Source organism: Mauremys reevesii, linkage group 11, assembly GCF_016161935.1.
Source record: "Mauremys reevesii isolate NIE-2019 linkage group 11, ASM1616193v1, whole genome shotgun sequence".
Classification (NCBI taxonomy): Eukaryota; Metazoa; Chordata; order Testudines; family Geoemydidae; genus Mauremys; species Mauremys reevesii.
The window spans coordinates 19,372,444-19,390,742 of NC_052633.1; the positions used below are offsets into that span (position 1 = coordinate 19,372,444).

Consider the following 18,299-nt stretch of genomic DNA (forward strand, 5'->3'; position numbering starts at 1 on the left):
CTTTGTGACAGGTTCAGAATCCAGCTACAGAACTGAGGAACCCCATGGAAACAACCCATTGCAGCCCACATCAGTACCCTACTGAGGGACACTCAGCCCCAGCACCTTCCTCCCTATGGAGGCTCCTCCACCACCAGATAGAACACCCCAAGCCCAGCTCGTTCCTCTGCAGGGACCCCAGCCCTCAAACACCTTTCTCCTCATGAACACTACCCTACACCTATACCCCTCTGCAGGGAAACCCACCCTCCCAGAGTAGCTTTCATGCTCTTCCCTGTTGTGTCTCCTACCATCTCCCACAGGTTGCACTTTCCTGACCCCTCCTCAAGCAGCCCAAACATTCCTTCCTTTGGGACTCAGCTTTGCTGCCGCCCCTCCCCCACCAAAACCCTCCTCCCACCTCAATCCAGGAAAATACAGTATGAGGCTGTACAGTTTTCCCTGCTGAGCCCTCTCAAACCTACCCTGAAAGCACAGCTCCAATGAAGCCACACTGCCAGGAACAAGGTGAACCACCAGGAGCAGACTGAAGAGGCAAAGGTCCATCCCACCTATGTTTTTTCCCAGAGGCGGCAGCAAACTATGCTAGTATGTCTTAAAGCTAACTTGAGACTTCAAGCCCAATGGGGCAGGAACTTCATCTGCACATATCAATATGTACACCTGTGTTGCTGTAAAATAATATATGGATACTTACTTGGATTTAGGCATTTTCAACCTTTGCATATTGCAGTTAGGAAACATACAGTATAAGGACGTGTGGGTTTCTGGCTAGGAAACACACAATTCTATAGATTTTTTGTTTGGGAAAAAGAGTCCATGGAAATTTTCCTTTTAAACAAGCAAAACTTTTGTCATGCTGAGAATGGCCAGTTAACTCTAGGGTTTTTTTGTTTGTTTTTTTAATATAAGGCTTAGCATTTTCAAAGTTTCGGTATTTATGGACAGTTTCATGAGTCCATATTAATATATCTGTATCAAAAGCAATTATTTTAAATAAGCAGCATTAACACAAACAGCACCTCAAACTGTAGGAAAAAATACAGCCAAGACAATCATCACACAATACAGGCTGTTTCTTTAAAAAAAAAAAAGTTTACATTTGAACAAAGAACACTATACATTAAGTTACAATATATATAGATTTGTCTCTCTTTAAACTTTTTACAAACTGAAAGATTCTTCAGACCACACGATCAAGCTTGTGTCTTGACAGCACAAAAAGGAAAAGAAGACATTTCAACCTTGCTGGTTTCCAGCCTTGAATAAGAACCATGGACCCATGTCTTTTAGGTGATTTTTCTGCATTTTAACCACGAGTTTTTGCATGCGCACAGCCCTTCTTATGAAGCAGACCAATCACTCTTCGTGAGCAACTGACATAAGAAGGAAAGATTGGTGAAGAATTAGTTCATTTAAAACCCCGTGGAAGCTCAGAATTAAGAGGCTTGCAAAATAAGTGTTTTGAGCACACCAGAGTTAACTTTAGAAATGTTTCTAATACCTATTGTGAGCTCATATCTAACTGTTTTACATGTAAACTCAAATTAAATGACTATGCAACATACTCAGAACAGCACCCGGCTCGATTAATCTTTCATTCACACTAGTTTAACACTGATGTAACTACAATGAAATCCATGTAGTTTATACATGTGCATGAGAGGAGAATCGGGCCTTTTATCTGTAACCTTCAATTGGAACCTAGCGAACCAAAATACCAATTTGAGTACAAGTGGGCCTATGTGGCCAGATAACTTCAGCCTGTGTGAAACATAACACAAGTAACATAAACATAACTTTGTAAGAGGAAAGACTATGCGCTCTGCAAAGACAACAATGACATAACCAGAGTATACATTTAGAGGGAAAAGAATTAGAATTTAAAGAATTTGAAGTTAATTTTGAAACTACAATTTGAGTATCAGCCACAGAAATATTTTAAATAAAATCAGTTATTTTACAATGTTCTATAAATAAAAAACAGGAGATTTGGGATGGCAAAAACCAGGGATTAAAACTTGTACATTTATATGTAATTTCTTTCACTCCGTAACGGACCCCTTTAAATTTATCTCTATCTGCACTCTCTTGACAAAAAACTTCTGGTTTGATTCTTTTCAGGGGACTGTGCAATTCAAGCTAGATTGAGAAAAGTCACTCCTTAGTCTGCTATTCAAAATGGCCTAAAGGACCATTTCCTTTAACAGCCTGTATTCACCAAGAGTAAAGTCTATATCCTTTGAATTTTCTCCTGTTTAGTGTAGAATCAGATCATGTGTTACATTAGGAGGAATAGTAACTGGCAAAAAAATAGTCATTCCTCAGCATTGTCTCTGGGGAAATAAGTAACAATTGATGGGTATTTAATCAATGCAAAATTTTTGCCTTAGATTTTACATTAATCAGGAATCTAGAATTCTTTTAAACCTGTCACTGGTAATTTTTTAATATTAATTTGCTGTTCTGAATCAGGATTTTGATGTCAATATCACAGAATACCGAGGAGGGTAATTTATCCTGGAATGTACCAACTGAAATTGTAAGAGTAGCAGGAAAAGGTAAATGATATTCAACAGTAGCTGAGTGGGAGGAAGAATCAACTTCTAACATACTGTTGACAGAATTTTAAAGAAAAAGATAATAATCTGTATGCTATGCACTCCAGAGCTATAAATGAAGCAGGACAAAACATCCATTCTAGATGAGATGCCACAATTTTAACGGAAATATAAAATGCACAGCAAAATATCACTGAATTTACCTACACAGAAATGTATAAGGCATATCACAAAAGAAATGAGTTTAAATGCAATCTATGAGACTCCACACGAATGGAGATTCTATAACTGCCCACATGAAGTAATGTTGGCTCTTACTTAAAAAGAGCAGTCCCTGTTGGAACGTTCCATTTAAACCACAAAAATTAGTTTTTAACAATGTTAATAGTATTAGCAATACTCTCTGGAGTAAAGATTTTTAGAGGTAAGACCTTAATTGATGCAGCATGTAAAGATATTTGGAGATCCTAAGCACAATAGGAGATTTCAAGGATCTTTAGCTTTAAATGCACAAAAGTAAGGAATTCAGGATTATTTCAGATTTCGAATATTTAAAGACGTTTGTGCATACTTTGAACGCACATTAATAATATCAATCTGAACCATTTTTATCCTTTATATGCACAAATAATATTTGTAATCCTTTTTCCTTTGCAAATCTGTAAGTAAAACCATAGCCAAACTGATCTTGCAAGTTATATAAACAAGAGTGAATTGTTATGGCTGAGTTATCAATCCCTGGAAATATTGGTTAATAATGGATATGCTTGTAGAGCTGAACCTATAATGGTTCTGAATGCCGCTATAAACAACATCTGAAGCAAACCAACTGTTATTTAATTTGGTAGTTATGTTGTATCAGTTTTATTTCCTTTATTGCTTAAAACTGATTTAAAAATATTTGTAAGTATGAGTCATTCATTACGAATTCTGCCTGGCACATAAAATATAACTCAGTTCTTGCTGCTTGTTACGGACTTGACTTTGACGATGCAGGAAAAAAAATATTCCTCTAGCATTAATTCAATTAGCTCCTGAAACGCAACTGACAAGAAACAACACAGACCCTTGTTCAGTCCTAACAGCTGTCTTAGGCAAAACTTGAGACCCATTTATTTTCTGACCACCACAAAGACAGCTCTTCTGTATATTGTTTGTTTTTCTACTGCTTATCTCAGCACAGCAGATGGCTTACAGATTTGGAATATTGTTTTTAATCATGGTATCACTAATACCTACGCCATGACCATCAGCATATTAAATCATATGCCTATCTGAATGTAAACGATAAGTAAGCTAAAACACTACTACCAATCTTTCCACAGGAGATGCAACTACTTCATTTACTCATTATGACCAGCTGGCTACTGCCCTTTCAGAATAAAGGCTGCAGGTTGAGAAAGTAAACCCCATGATAAAGCCAGAATGTTAAATGCATCAAAACATAATCCTCTACTACTTTGCAATCTGTCTACCCCTGTTCATCACCCAGTTTTATTTTCACCTGGTAATTTCACCTTTCCATCACTAACATTCCTATCAGATGCAGTCCACATTTTTCATGCATCCATTGCCCTTGGCACTTTTAAAGTTCTGCATCTTGATTTCCAAAGACTTTATTTTTCTCTCAAAATGACTGCCATTGTTGATGCATTTAAGGGCAGATTCCGTTGTCTTCGGAGTACCAGGATAGGTGAGGGTTTGAAAGAGATTAGTGAGAGTAGCATTCTGATTCATATTATAAAACTTAGGGATTTAATTTTGGAAGACCTATTGAAATACTGTGCAAAATAGACCATCTGGATAGTATCTGAATTACTCAAAACTTGGAAGGAAAGAAGGAGGAGGTGTTCCACATGGGAACTGAATGACCTGGAATTGGCAGTGAACCGTATCAGCTGTAAATCAAAGCAGCTGTCTCTCAGAACTAGTGTATGGTGTCTATACTGACTGTCACAATGCCATTTTGAAGAATGGCATTGTTTGGAGAATATCCGCCTTCTTTTCCAAGACATTTTAGAGTCCTCTGAGTTGCAAATCCTTAATGCCTTCATGGATTTAAATAGTGGCAGAGTTCTGGCAGTCTCTGATTCTATCTGCCTCCACAGACAATGCTTGTTCTCTGGGTTCTTGTTTAACTTGGCCCACACAAATGGTACCCTCTGGATTTTCTTCAACTTTAAAAGCAAAACACAAAACAAAACATTAAGGTCAAAACTCCATCAACAACACTTAGCTCTTAAGAACTGTATACAATTAGAAGCAAAAAATGACTGTAGCTTCAGAAAATATGATGATTTAGGCTAGCACATGGGGCATTTGAGAGATCTGCATTTCAGTAGTTTAACAAAGTCATACACTTGCTGTGTTAAAAGATGAAGCAAGCAGAACTGAATTTGCTGAAATAATAAACTTCTGAACAAAAATCTGAAATATTTTTATGGACAAAAAGAACAAATGGACTAGAATCTATAAAGTTACTTTCTCTAAGGAGTTCTTTTTTTAAACAATATGAGGAGTCCATTCTTCAGGAATGAATCTTAGGTGTCTCTTATAAATATACTGAGACAAATTCAGCCGCGATATAAGTAAGTACTATCCTACTGAAGATGTGGGAGCTGTATGCAAGTACACAAAAACTGAATTTGGTCCGTCCACTTAAATACACAAACTTGTCATCTTAAACAAGTACTTTTTGGGAAGAGGGTGTCAATGAACAATTGTGGGTATGAAAGAGAAAGATTACAATAGAAAAGTTGTTTTAAATAATAGCTTAGAACTTCATCCTCAGTACATAGAAATGATTATACTGGACAGAAATGACCATACTGGACAGGTTACATATTTTCATCAGCCAAGCTACTCTAGTATTTAACTACCAGTCAGATAAGAGAGAGAAGCTGGATTGTAAGGAATGATTTTAACTGACTCGTCCTGAATGTGTATCTGGGACTAGTATCTCAGAATCCACAAAGTCCAGCACAAAAAAGTTGATTTATTCCTGTAGATGATCTCAATTTGGGCCTGCCCAATAACACAGGACTAACTGGAGAAAATTCTGGATCTCTCTCTAGATTGTCTCCTGGCTTCTCACTCTCCAGGATTCTCCAGCAGGATTCCCTGGCCCCGTAAGAAGGTGAAGTATCTGGTGTTGTTTAGAAACATCTCCTCCCGACAATAAAGGGGTGGCACTGCTCTGGGTTGAAAGGAGTCCCACACACTTCCCAGGCCAAGAAGGATGGTGACTATGAAGTGATTAGGGTGTACAGCACAAACAAAAAGAGGTACCCTCAAGGGATGTGGAGAGGCCTCCAGGAAGATATAAAAGAGCTACATTTTGTTGTTAAATTGTCTCATTTTTATAATTGTACTCCCTTTTGTTCTTTTTCTGTTTTGTATAAAATATTTATTTAAAAATGTACATAACTTTGCACCAATATTTTGCTTTTATGTATTTTAGAGAGACAGCACCATCTAGCTTGAAAGGCCACGCAGAATGACTGAAGAGACAATTTTGATGACCTCTCTGGAATCCTTATACCAACAATAAAAACAGAATTTTTTGAGGACAACAGTGAAGGTCAATTATAAGAATTTGGAATAGCTTCAAAAACAACATTCCAGTGCAGCAGACTGAAAGTCCAGGGCAATTTTAGGTACATTTAAACACTGACATTTTGGTTGACTTAAATTAGAAATAGATGATAAAATTAGTAAATGCTCCTTTGCATAATTTTGATGTTAATTTCAGTATATTCAATGCTTTTCCTACATTTTGAATTTTCAAAGTATTGCAGGATTTAGTACTGAGAAAACATAAGTGCACTTAAAAAGCTGTCAGTGAGGAAGCTGGATGGAGCTTGGCAGATGGTTAGGAGAGAGTTGTGGCTTTGGGCACTTGCAAAGATATGGGAGGCAATTTGAGATTGTAGGATAAGCACATTATTAGCTGGATATTTCTGCTAAACTGCTCAGAAGTCACATTTCAGAATTCTCAGACACTGAGAAAAATGGGCCTATTTGCAGTTATTTCTGGCTGTCTGTAGAGTCAGGAAGACAAGATTGCTTCAGTCTACATGTGGTCCACATTTGGAGGGTTTACTTCACAACCATTAGGGCTCAAAACTTTAGGGTTTTTTAAATGAAAGCTTAGATTCTGGAGCACAATTTATTAGCAGATGATGTATTCTGTACCAAATTCTATGGCAGAGATTCACAGAATATAAGGTCATGATGATAAGGGCTTTCAGGGGCTCTCTATTCTATGATAGGAGAACATTTTTGTTTGGCTTTACTATGATTTTTTTAATGCATTTTTCTGATAAATGTTTAAAATTCCAAGAAATTATATAATTTTAAAAGTTGCAACTGATCACCCCTGCACTCCATTAGGAGAAACCAGAAGAAAAATGAGACCTCCCAGAAGACAGTTTGAGTCAGACTAGCGAGGGGGGGAGGGAAAAAGAGTCACACAACATTTTCAAGTTGCTTATGTTTTGCAGAGTTTAAATGCATTTAAAACAAACAAACAAACCAAACAAACAAACCAACCAGCTCTCCTAACAAAATTTTCTTGTTGAAACTGTTAGTTTACCAAAACATACAGGGCTATTGTGAAACAAAAATATTTTATTTACCACAAAAACCTGTTTTTAGTAAACTAACATGTTTTATTTAGTAAAAAGCAGTTTTCAGTAAATGAAAAAAAAATGATGAAGTTTGAGTAAAAAGTCATGAAAAATTCCACAAACTGAAGTTTTTAGAAGTTCAACAGTTTTTGACACAAACAAGTTTTTTTAAAAAGGCCGTTTTCAGCAAAAAAAACGTTCAAAAATTTCCATTAGCTGTTTTAGAAACTAAGTAGGATCTGTTCATTCAGTTATTCAAAAGAGTATCCTGGTGATGACAGATTCCCCACGGCACCCCAGAATGCAAATGACTAAGAAAATTAATTCTCAATTTGTGCATTTAAATACCGTAGGCAGATTTAAACTTACTAAGAGCTGGATGGCTGTCTACAATCCGTATTGGAATGGTCTGGACGTCTCCCAAAAGAAACTGATGGATCCCTCCCTCCAGGCTTCCTGTATCCTCTACACCTCCAACAGTTACCAGCTGGCCCATAGTGACCAGATTTTGATCTGATATAGGCAGATTTCCAGTAGCGGAGGCAGCATTGTTGCTCTGGGTTAGACTGGCACCTGTGTGAAGGTTGTGTCCCTGACTGAGTACTAGAGAGTGGTTGGTTATCACACTCCCTATGGAATCCAGAAGACTTGCAGGGTTGGGAGAAGAATGGTTATTTACTGCTATCAGGGCTGTTGCTCCATCCACGGAGGTGAATGTTGGCTGCAGCTGTAATCCCTGTGAAACAGAAGACAGTAAAGTCAATATCACAGTGTTTCTACATCAATCAATACCATAGTGTGAAGAGTTTGTGACCCTCAGGGCTCTGAATTGGGGCTCCTGGGGCGACGTGCCAAACAGAAATTTGCATTTGATTATGAATGAAGGCTGGATTCCCCAACAGTGCTTTTTCCCAGGAGTAGAGTGGGTGTGAAGAGCAAAGGAGTCTGTGTCTGAGCAGCTGCTCCTTTAAGAGGAGGGAGCAGGCAGTGAAAGAGCAGAGGACTGGTGCCATGTGGTCTTCAAAGGAGGAGGACGGGGGAAAGCAAGCAAAACAGCAGCTACTGCAGGAGAAGGTGGGGTATCCAGGACAGAGAGCAGAGGGAAGATGGGCAGTGATAGCAAGGGACCCACAAATTCAGATGGGGCTCAGGAGCAGTTGATTTTAAGGGTGTCATGCTCCTATGGTAATTCCATGTAGGAGCATCATGGGCCCTCAGTAACTGACTTCAATTGATTTTGGGGGAGGAGAGAATTGGTTCTGGTCAGATAAGAGGAAATAAGCCAGAAAAGAGGAATTATTGAGGTGTGGGTGGGGGGGATGTGCCTGAGGAACATGGTTTGGGGAAGGAGGGAAAGATCTGCAGTTCCGAGTTTTTGTGGAGAAAGCAATGGTTTGAGTTCCCGGGGGCTGGTTGGAGTAGGACAAGACTGGGGTTCTTAGAGAAGGAAACCTACGGCTTCTGGGTCTGAGTTGGGAGCTGCTTTTTGGTTATCAATACAATTTTACAAGTGAGAGAGAAGGGAAATAAATAGAAGCCTTACATTTCCATTCCCTCACAATGGTGGCCTCTCCCCATTATAAAATAACACTTTTGGCCCTCATGAAAACGGTTGGACACCACTAGTGTAAGAGGAGTGGCTGTGGGGTTGGCTCACTGACTGCATTTATCCTAACTCGTCTATATGACAATCCCTGGATTTAACAGTGCTCACAGGATAGCAGTAGGATCACTTAGACGCCAAGTAAAAGCCAAAATATGTAAAAATACACGAAAGTTGCCACAGAGGGGGCTGACAGCTACTTCAGTTCTGGCTTCCCTTACCAAAAATTTGGGGGGCATGGATCAGTGTTCACATTGCAACCCAGGCTGGGGAAGCTAATGATCCAATTAGTGGACCACATTTGGTGATGAATCTTGGTCATGTGCCACCTGAGGCATGCCTCGCATATGCTAAGAAGAAGAACAAAAATTAATGTAGCGAGCGTCTGGGATAGTTAGCCGAGAGGAAGCTTACAGTCCTCAACCTCTCCATCAGGATTCCCAGAACAGCATAGGTTGAAATTCTGGCCATCTTGGTGAAGGTGTTAAAGAACTTGACTACCTGAAGCTGTGCAAATATCTTGGGCTGGAGTGACGAGAGCGACGACAACAGCTGAGCTGTCTCTGGAGGCAAGTTCTCCCCAGTCTGACTGGATTCCACTTTGGTGATGATTGATTCTCCTGGTGAACTCCCTGCTGCACCACAGAGACCAAATGAACAGAGATTATGACAAAGATTCTGTTAGTTTATAGAGCTCTTAATACCTACCTAAACCTCATGAACAAAAGCTCAAATACATTATATCACAACATTGAAACATATAAAAACATTTACATTTGCATAATAAATAGTCTGTATTTTGTGTAGAAAAACTTAGATGCCAAAGGAAGAAGAATAGGTTGGATGTGAGAAAAAGTAAATACAGGGGTGTATAAAGTTAGAGAGTTTACATTTTAAAAAAAGACAGGGACATTATTAAGGGAAATAAAGCAATTGCTCCCTATCATTCCTGTTATAAATTCATGGGAATCTATAAGCAAAAGAATTTCCATCGAAGCAGCAAGCAAATTGTTTGAACATACATACATCCTAGATAAAGCATAGAGAATAGGAGGAAAGACAAAATTAACTATGAATGACATGGTTCTTCAATAAAGCCTTATGCTAGAAATCCTTTAGGTTTCTTTCCACTGTTCATGGAAGTGGGGTAACTTCAATACAGGTAACTATTTTTCAAAGCCTTTTTATATAGAAGCCCTTCTGGTTTCCAGACTATTGTATTTTTCCATGCAAACCTCTATTTTATGGACGTTTCAGTTGCTCCTGAAACTTTATAAAATCAAAATTTGCCTAAATGGTTTCCCAAAAAAACCTCCATTGGCTCATCATATATTCAGTCCCTGTGAGACCCAAAATATTTGCAATTAATGACTCAAGTCTCAGACAGATAATCAGTTGTGCTGACCCAGTGTCCTCCTGGTATCTTGCAATTTTACCTTTGAAATCAGCAGATGATTTTTTTTCAGCAAGAAATCACATAATATTTCCAGCAACGTGAGAAGTGGAGAAGTCCTTCAACATGCACTGAGTCCCAAACTCTAGCTGCTTATGAAATAATCTCTGATTCTCTTTGAATACAATTATCTTAATATAGTGCAGTTGGTACAGTAATACTGTAGTTCTTGTTAATACTATATAATTAATCCTTGTGCACAAGAGAGAAAGGCTATTGCCTGATGTCCTATATGATACTATTGCAGCACATGTAAGAATGTTCCAGCTTCCTAGTCAGTGTATTAAATACATCATATGGATCTGTTCTGTAGATGTTTATTAATTCCATATGTATATGGAACACATATCACAACAGATATGAAAGAAAACCAAGGGAACTGATAAAGACCTCTAAAGCTAGATAATTACAGGGATTCCATGCTTATGAGAGGATAGGAGAAAGGCTGAAGGAGACATACATTGAAAGAAATGGATTTCTTCACAGTAAGCAAGCAACCCAGTTTTCCCCAGGTTGTTGCTTGATCATTTGAAGGAACAATTCTATATTGGCACAAATTGCAATAAAAGAAAAACTTATACACAAAGGAGACTGCTTGGACAGTCAATGTCTTTTACCCTTGCTACTTGTGCTTGAATAGAAGCTGGTATCCTCAAAGTCCAGCTTTTCTTTTTACACAGTCTTGCAATGAAGTTATCCTGTTTGTGACATTATATTCAGTTTCGGCAGAAATGAATGTGATGTCATAACGCAAATGGATATATCTGGGAAGGAGGATGCCATCTAACTACAGACAACTACAGCACCACCAGAGGAGATGGGAGAACTGGCTGCTCCGCGAGGAGGAGATTGGCTGCTAGCTATCAAGACCAAGAACTGGTATGCTGTACTGGCAACAGCAGGTGAGGAGCAAATCCCCATGGCTGAGGAGGAGCAGCCATTCACTCCCCCTAGGCTGGGAGGTGCACTTCCACTGCACCTACAAGGAGACGACATAGGATGCTGGTAGTCAGGGACTCCCTGCTGAGGGAAACAGACATCCATTTGCCAACCTGACATTATGTCCTGAGGGTTGTGCTGCCCGCCTGGAGCCTGCGCCTGAGACATTATGGAAAAGACGACGATGCTCATCCGACCCTCTGATCACTATCCTTTGATGGTCATCCATGTGGCCACTAATGATACTGCCAGGTCTGACCCTGAGCAGATCAGCTGTGTGACTACAGGGCTCTGGGAGCGAGGGTGATGCAGTCAGAGGCCCAGGTTGTGTTCTCATCTATCCTTCCAGTTGAGGGTTAGTGCCCAGGCAGGGACACATGCATCCTGTAGATGAACACGTGGCTGCACAGATGGTGTCGATGGGAGGGCTTCGGCTTTTTTGACCATGGGATGCTATTCCAGAAAGGTCTGCTGGGAAGAGATGGGGTCCACCTGACCAAAAAGGGGAAGGGCATTTTCGTGCACTGACTTGACAACCTAGTGAGGAGGGCTTTAAACTAGGTTTAATGACAGCAGGTGACAAAAGCTCAGGTAAGTATTAAAAAAAGTGACCTTAACAGATGGTTAGATGTTGAGGGGAGGATGTGGAAAATTACAAAAGGGTCAAAGGACTAACAAGAAGGAAATCAGGGGGGAATCTGATCAACATTTTAGATGTCTGTACACAAACAAAAGGAGTATGGGGAATACACAGGAAGAGCTGGAAGTATTAGTACATAAGCTAAATTATTAGTTAATTGGCATCACAGAGACTTGGTGGGATAATGACTGGAATATTGGTATAGAGGGGCATAGCTTGTTCAGAAAGGACAGGTGGGGGGGAAAAAGGGAGGAGGGGTTGCACTGTACATAAAGGATACATACACTTGTGCTAAGGTCCAGAAGGAGGTGCGAGACAGACCAGTTGAGAGTGTTTGGGTAAAAATAAAAGAGTTAAAAAAATAGGAATTATGTCATGGTGGGGGTCTACTATAGACTACCAAATCAGGAAGAGGAGGTGGATGAGGCATTTCTAAGACAAATAACAGAAATAGCCAAAACACAGGACCAGGTAGTAATGGGAGACTAACTAGTCTATTAATGGGAAAATAATATAGCAAAACACAAAATTTCCAATGAATTCTTGGAATGTATCAGGGACTATTTTTTGTTCAAGAAAGTGGAGGAAGAAATTGGAGGAGAGCCATTTTAGACTGTCATTTAAGGCAGCTGCAGGGTCCATCCACTAGGCTTGGGGCTGGGAGCTGAGAGGATGGGGCTAGCTGGGAGCTCCAACCCCAGGACAGAAAATATCACGGAGGTCAACTGAAGTCACGGATTCCGTGACATAATCATAGCCTTAATAAAAACTGCTGACATCAAGAAAGCTGAGGTGCTTAATGCCTATTTTGCTTCAGTCTTCACTAAAAAGGTGACCACCAGATACTTTACACAATTAATATTAGCAAACAGGGGGAAGGAATGCAAGCCAAAATAGGAAAAGTACAGGTTAAAGACTATTTAGATAAATTAGATGTATTCAAGTCATCAGGGCCTGATGAAATTCATCCTAGAGTACTTAAGGAACTAGCTGAAGCAATCTCGGAGCCATTAGCAGTTATCTTGGAGAATTTCTGGAGGACAGGAGAGGTCCCAGAAGACTGAAGAAGGGCAAACATAGTACCTATTTTTGAAAAGGGGAACAAGGAGGACATTGAGAATTATAGACCAGTCAGCCTAACTTCAATACCTGGAAAGATACTGGAGCAAATTATTAAACAATCAATCAATTTGTGAGCACTTGGAAGATAATAGCGTTATAAGGAATAGTCAGCATAGATCTGTCAAAAACAAATCAGGCCAACCAATTTAATTTCCTTCTTTGATAGGATTACTTACTTAGTGGATGGGGGGGAAGCAGTAAACGTGACATACCTTAATTTTGACACAGTTCTGCACGACATTCTCATATACAAACTAGGGAAATGTGGTCTAGATGAAATTACTATAAAGTAGATGCACAAATGGGTGAAAGAACATACTCAAAGAGCCGTTATGGTGTCAAATTAGGAGGGCATATCTAGTGGGGTCCTGCAAGGGGTCAGTCCTGGGTCCAATACTATTCAATATTTTCATTAATGACTTAGATAACAGAGTAGAGAATATGCTGATAAAAATCTGCAGATGACTCCAGGCTGGGAGGGGTTGCAAGCACTTTGGAGAACAGGTTTAAAATTCAAAATGACCTTGACGAATTAAGAGAATTGGTCTGAATTCAAGAAAATAAAATTTGATAAAGACAAGTGCAAAGTACTTCACTTAGGACGGAAAAATCAAATGCACAATGCGGAATAATAATTAATAATAATAATAATAATAAAGGATCTGGCGGTTATAGTGGATCACAAACTGAATGAGTCATCAATGTGCTGCAGCTGCAAAAAAGGCGAATATGATTCTGGGGTGTAATAACAGGAGTGTTGTATGTATGATACTGGAGGTAACTGTCTCACTTGACTTGGCACTGGTGAGGCCTCAGATGGAGTACTGTATCCAATTCTGGGCATTACAATTTAGAACAAATGTGGACAAGTTGGAAAGAGTCCAGGGGAGAGCAACAAAAATGATAAAAGGTTTAGAAAACCTGATCTATGAGGAAAGGTTAACAAAATGGGGCATGTTTAGTCTTGAGAAAAGAAGACTGAGAGGGAACCTGATAACAGTTTTCAAATATGCTAAGGGTTGTTATAGAGGATGTGATCAATTGTTCTCCATGTCCACTGAAGGTAGGACAAGAAGTGATGAGCTTAATCTTCAGCAAGGGAGATTTAGGTTAGATATAAGGAAAATCTTTCTAACTATAAGGATAGTTAAGCTCTGGAATAGGCTTCCACGGGAGGTTGTGGTTGCCATCATTGGAAATTTTTAAAAATAAGCTGGACAAACACCTGTCAGGGATGATCTAAGTTTACTTGGTCCTGCCACAGCACAAGGGACTGGACTTGATTATTTATCAAGGTCCCTTCCAGCCAAACATTTCTATGATTAACACATCCTTACGGATCAAATAGAAGACAAATCAGGCTGGAAAAAAAAGACCATCTAACTATACCCAATGGAGCCATGCATTCAGTTTCTGCAGAAGTCTCTCTGAATTCAGGTAGAATACAGTATCTCACTGGATGCTTACATATTTAATGGGCTCATTTGTCTTGGGGAGCCATCTGTGGAGCCAAAATAAAACAAGATTTGATTTTCCTTCATTACTGCCAGCATCCAGGAACCAAATACTATAAGCCCACCCATTCTCACATTATCGAGAACCACTTCTAAATGGCTTCTGGAGGCACAAATACCCGGTGTGTCCATCCAAAATACAGAAATACCTCCAGCCACTACTTGTTTTGAGGATAAAGGTGAATGCTATGAATCAGGTGGTTCTGTAAGATCCCCCTTTCTCTAACATGCGAGCCTTCCTCAAAAAAAGGGACACTGTTCAAATTATGAAGCCTTAAAAATTGACCTCCTGTATTCTGACAGTTGCCCATACTGAAATTCTTACCTTAAGAGTTCCAAGCATAAGGGGTGTTTTTCAGTTCAAAACGATCCATTGCAGCAGCAGCTAAAATAGAAGTTAAAAACAAAGGCCCAGCTTAGTGTGCAACTCACTGTAAATACACTGGTGTGCACAGAGCTTCGCATCATGAATCAGGTGCACCAGGTTATTTATGAAGATTCACACATCAAGCCAAACATTTGTTTTTGTATTTTTCCTGCTACAACAAGGGTAAGAATCAGTTTTGTGGGTGGGTGGGTGGATGGGTGTGTAGTGTGGGGCAAGAGCTACATGCCAGGAATCCTTCAGGCAAGAACTGCAACATAGGAGAACTGTTTCTGTGGGTAAATCTTTAAGCATAACATTAATAGTGCCCCTTTAATATGCTACAATAGAGTCCTCTATACAATATTCCTAACAAGTCTAGGATGCCTTGTCCCGAGGAGACAAAGATACAAGATAGCCAACTTGAATAGCGCTATTGAAGTTAACTAAACCACAGATCTCTATGGTGTTATTCAAACATCTTGCAAGAAGACAATCTTTCACATGGCTGCTATTGCTCCCTTACTAAAACTGCCAGGTTTTTTCAAGAGGTTCATCTTAATCATGCTGGAAGGGCATAACAAGTGGGGTCCCGCAGGGATCAGTTCTGGGTCCGGTTCCGTTCAATATCTTCATCAATGATTTAGATAACAGCATAGAGAGTACACTTATAAAGTTTGCGGACAATACCAAGCTGGAAGGGGTCGCAAGCGCTTTGGAGGATAAATTCAATTAAAAGTCAAAATGATCTGGATAAACTGGAGAAATAGTCTGAAGTAAACAGAATGAAAATTAATAAGGAAAAATACAAAGTACTCCACGTAGGAAGGAACAATCAGTTGCACACATACAAAATGGTAAATGGACTGCCTAGGTAGGAGTACTTTGGAAAGGGATCTGGGGGTCATAGTTGATCACAAGCTAAATATGAGTCAACAGTGTAATGCGGTTGCAAAAAAACCCAGCAAACATAATTCTGGGATGTATTAGCAGAAGTATTGTAAGCAAGACATGAAAAGTAATTCTTCCACTCTATTCTGTGCTGATTAGGCCTCAACTGGAGTATTGTGTCCAATTCTGGGCACCACATTTCAAGAAAGATGTGGACAAATTGGAGAAAGTCCAGAGATGTGCAACAAAAATGATTAAAGGTCTAGAAAACATGACCTACGAGGGAAGATTGAAAAAATTGGGTTTGTTTAGTCTGGAGAAGAGAAGACTGAGAGGGGACATGATAACAGTTTTCAAGTACATAAAAGGTTGTTACAAGGAGGAGGGAGGAAAATTGTTCTTCTGAACCTCTGAGGATAGGACAAGAAGCAATGGGCTTAAATTGCAGCAAGGGCGGTTTAGGTTGGAAATTAGGTTAGACATTAGGAAAAACTTCCTAACTGTCAGGGTGGTTAAGCACTGTATGAAATTGCCTAGGGAGGTTGTGGAATCTCCATCACTGGGGACTTTTAAGAGCAGGTTGGACAAACACCTGTCAGGAATGGTCTAGATAATACTTAGTCCTGCCTTAAGTGCAGGGAACTGGACTAGATGACCTCTCAGGAGCCTTCCAGTTCTGTGATTCTATGTTAAACAAGAACAGGAGAAAGAGAGCAGGGAAGGGGGTGTGGGTGTGTGTGTGTGTGTAATTTGTTTTAGATTTCCTACCTAATGAGGAGCCTGATCCAGCAAAAGCACTTAAGCCAGTGCATAGCTTAAGGCATGTGAGTAGTCAGTAGGTCTAAATCACAAGCTTTAGAATTTTGTTTTACTATATGGTTTAATCTGAAATAATAATAGTAGAATCCCATTTATGGCAAAGACACGATAGTCCAATGAACCTCTCCCAACAACAGATTTTAGAGCAGAATTCATTTTGACAAGGCAACTTCCTTCAGAAATCCATATTCTGGCTTTTCTTCGCTTCCTTGTTAAGTGGTATAGTAATTGCTGTGAAGAGATACTGCCCTCACTTTATGCATTCACCAAGAAAAATGATACTTCACAAGAATATCACTGAAGAAAGAGGGTAAGAAATGTGTCTCACTGCCTGGTTGTCAGATAAAATCTGTATTTTTACAATAAAAAAGTTAAAATGAATATCATCTCCTTCTGCACCATTCCACTGAGCAAGCACTAGAAGATTCTTTACACAGATGTTGTAAGGGTCTGAGCATTTCCTTCCAACCCAAATTGTTCTGCTCTTCAGTACACGTTAAAGGATGTTGTAAAAGACAAAGTCAACAGTTTTCAATCACTGCTATCTGCCATATCAGGAATTGTAACAAGTTCCACAGAAATGTAGTAAAGGGTGTGTGGGGGGAGAAAATGAGAATGGTCACTTCTTGGTGTGTTCAAATAAGGGAAGATAACGGCAAGATCTCTAAAAATCACGGAGGATATCTGTACTTTCATAATGCATGTAACAAAAAACAAAAATTGAACACAAGTAAGATATCAATATGCTCCTACCCTCTGTAGGTGGTGAGGCAAATGTAACAGTCACTGTTTCTGTGAGAACATTCCCACCGTCTGTGGTCCACTGGAGCTGAAAGGAAAAAGACCTCAGTTCTCAGAAATGGGACGGGTGCTGAGCAGGATTCCCTACAATACTGGTACAGACTCAAACTACAGTGAAAATCAGTGTCAAAACATCTTATTTCTGTATAGTGAGTGCTTTCTGAATTTTTGGGTTATTTCTTAAAACTCTTAAAGGTGAAGGACTGTGCTTTTAAAAGGATTCTAAATCACTTTCTGTCTGGTAGGCTAAATCCTCCTCAGAAGGGAGGTAGACTTTAAAACTGAAAATAGATATATTTTAAACACAAACTATTTGAAAATAATTTTCTCTATCATTTACAGGCTGGAACGTGAACTCAAGGTTCTGCATGTATCCTGCAAAAAGCAGACAACATCAGAAACTCCTAAGAAGGGTAAAGGAATTCTGTGCCGTGCCGTGCCCTGCTTTAGGTGGGATCACCAGCTATCACAGGAGAACCAGTCTTGGCAGATATTAAAAAACCAAACAAACTTTTCAGCTCTTGTGTAAAGTACATTTGTGAATTAAGCTCTTAAATACAGTATGTTTTTACCTATTTTTTTAAACTAAACATTCCAATTCACCTTGAAATGCTATGAAATTAAAGTGCCACCAGATCAGCGATACACAATCTGAGGCTCTTGAAACCTCACTTAGCCCTCCATGCGTTGGCTTGGAGTGAGGCATCACCCAGTGGCTGTCTGGGTCTCAGTCAGCCAAAAACCCAGTGGGAGTCACCAAATCTTGATACCACTTTCTCTACAACATACCAAAATAAATAAATAAATAAATAATCCATCCATCCCTCATCATCGATAGTTCTCTCTCACCTGGACTGCTGCAACCTCATCGTCTTGTCTCCCCATCTCACTCCCATTTAGTCCATTCCAAATGCAATACACACATCCTCACTCACCACCCAGACCACATTACTCCACTCTTCCA

At 39.5% G+C, this 18,299-nt stretch overlaps 1 protein-coding gene and 1 long non-coding RNA gene across 5 annotated transcripts in view; one reads left to right on the forward strand and one right to left on the reverse strand.

Moving 5' to 3' along the window:
* The first annotated feature begins 50 nt into the window (after positions 1-50).
* On the forward strand, positions 51-17,928 carry LOC120375196. 3 transcript variants are annotated; one of them, XR_005586491.1, is made up of 6 exons: positions 51-540; positions 5,636-5,697; positions 6,022-6,217; positions 10,966-11,147; positions 17,297-17,430; positions 17,678-17,928. It is a non-coding gene; the product is annotated as an uncharacterized LOC120375196 (long non-coding RNA). The 3 variants fall into 3 exon arrangements; XR_005586493.1 differs by lacking the exon at positions 10,966-11,147; XR_005586492.1 differs by lacking the exons at positions 10,966-11,147; positions 17,297-17,430.
* The window catches only part of CARF (calcium responsive transcription factor), a 50,678-nt gene continuing 33,385 nt past the window's right edge, over positions 1,007-18,299 (reverse strand). For both annotated transcript variants that reach the window (XM_039495930.1, XM_039495931.1), the window contains 4 exons: positions 17,288-17,363; positions 9,294-9,427; positions 7,559-7,925; positions 1,007-4,738 (listed from right to left, as the gene is read on the reverse strand). In XM_039495930.1, coding sequence (XP_039351864.1) covers positions 4,620-4,738; positions 7,559-7,925; positions 9,294-9,427; positions 17,288-17,363 — 696 coding nt within the window. In that variant the 3' untranslated portion in view covers positions 1,007-4,619. The remainder of the gene's footprint in view (positions 4,739-7,558; positions 7,926-9,293; positions 9,428-17,287; positions 17,364-18,299) is intronic.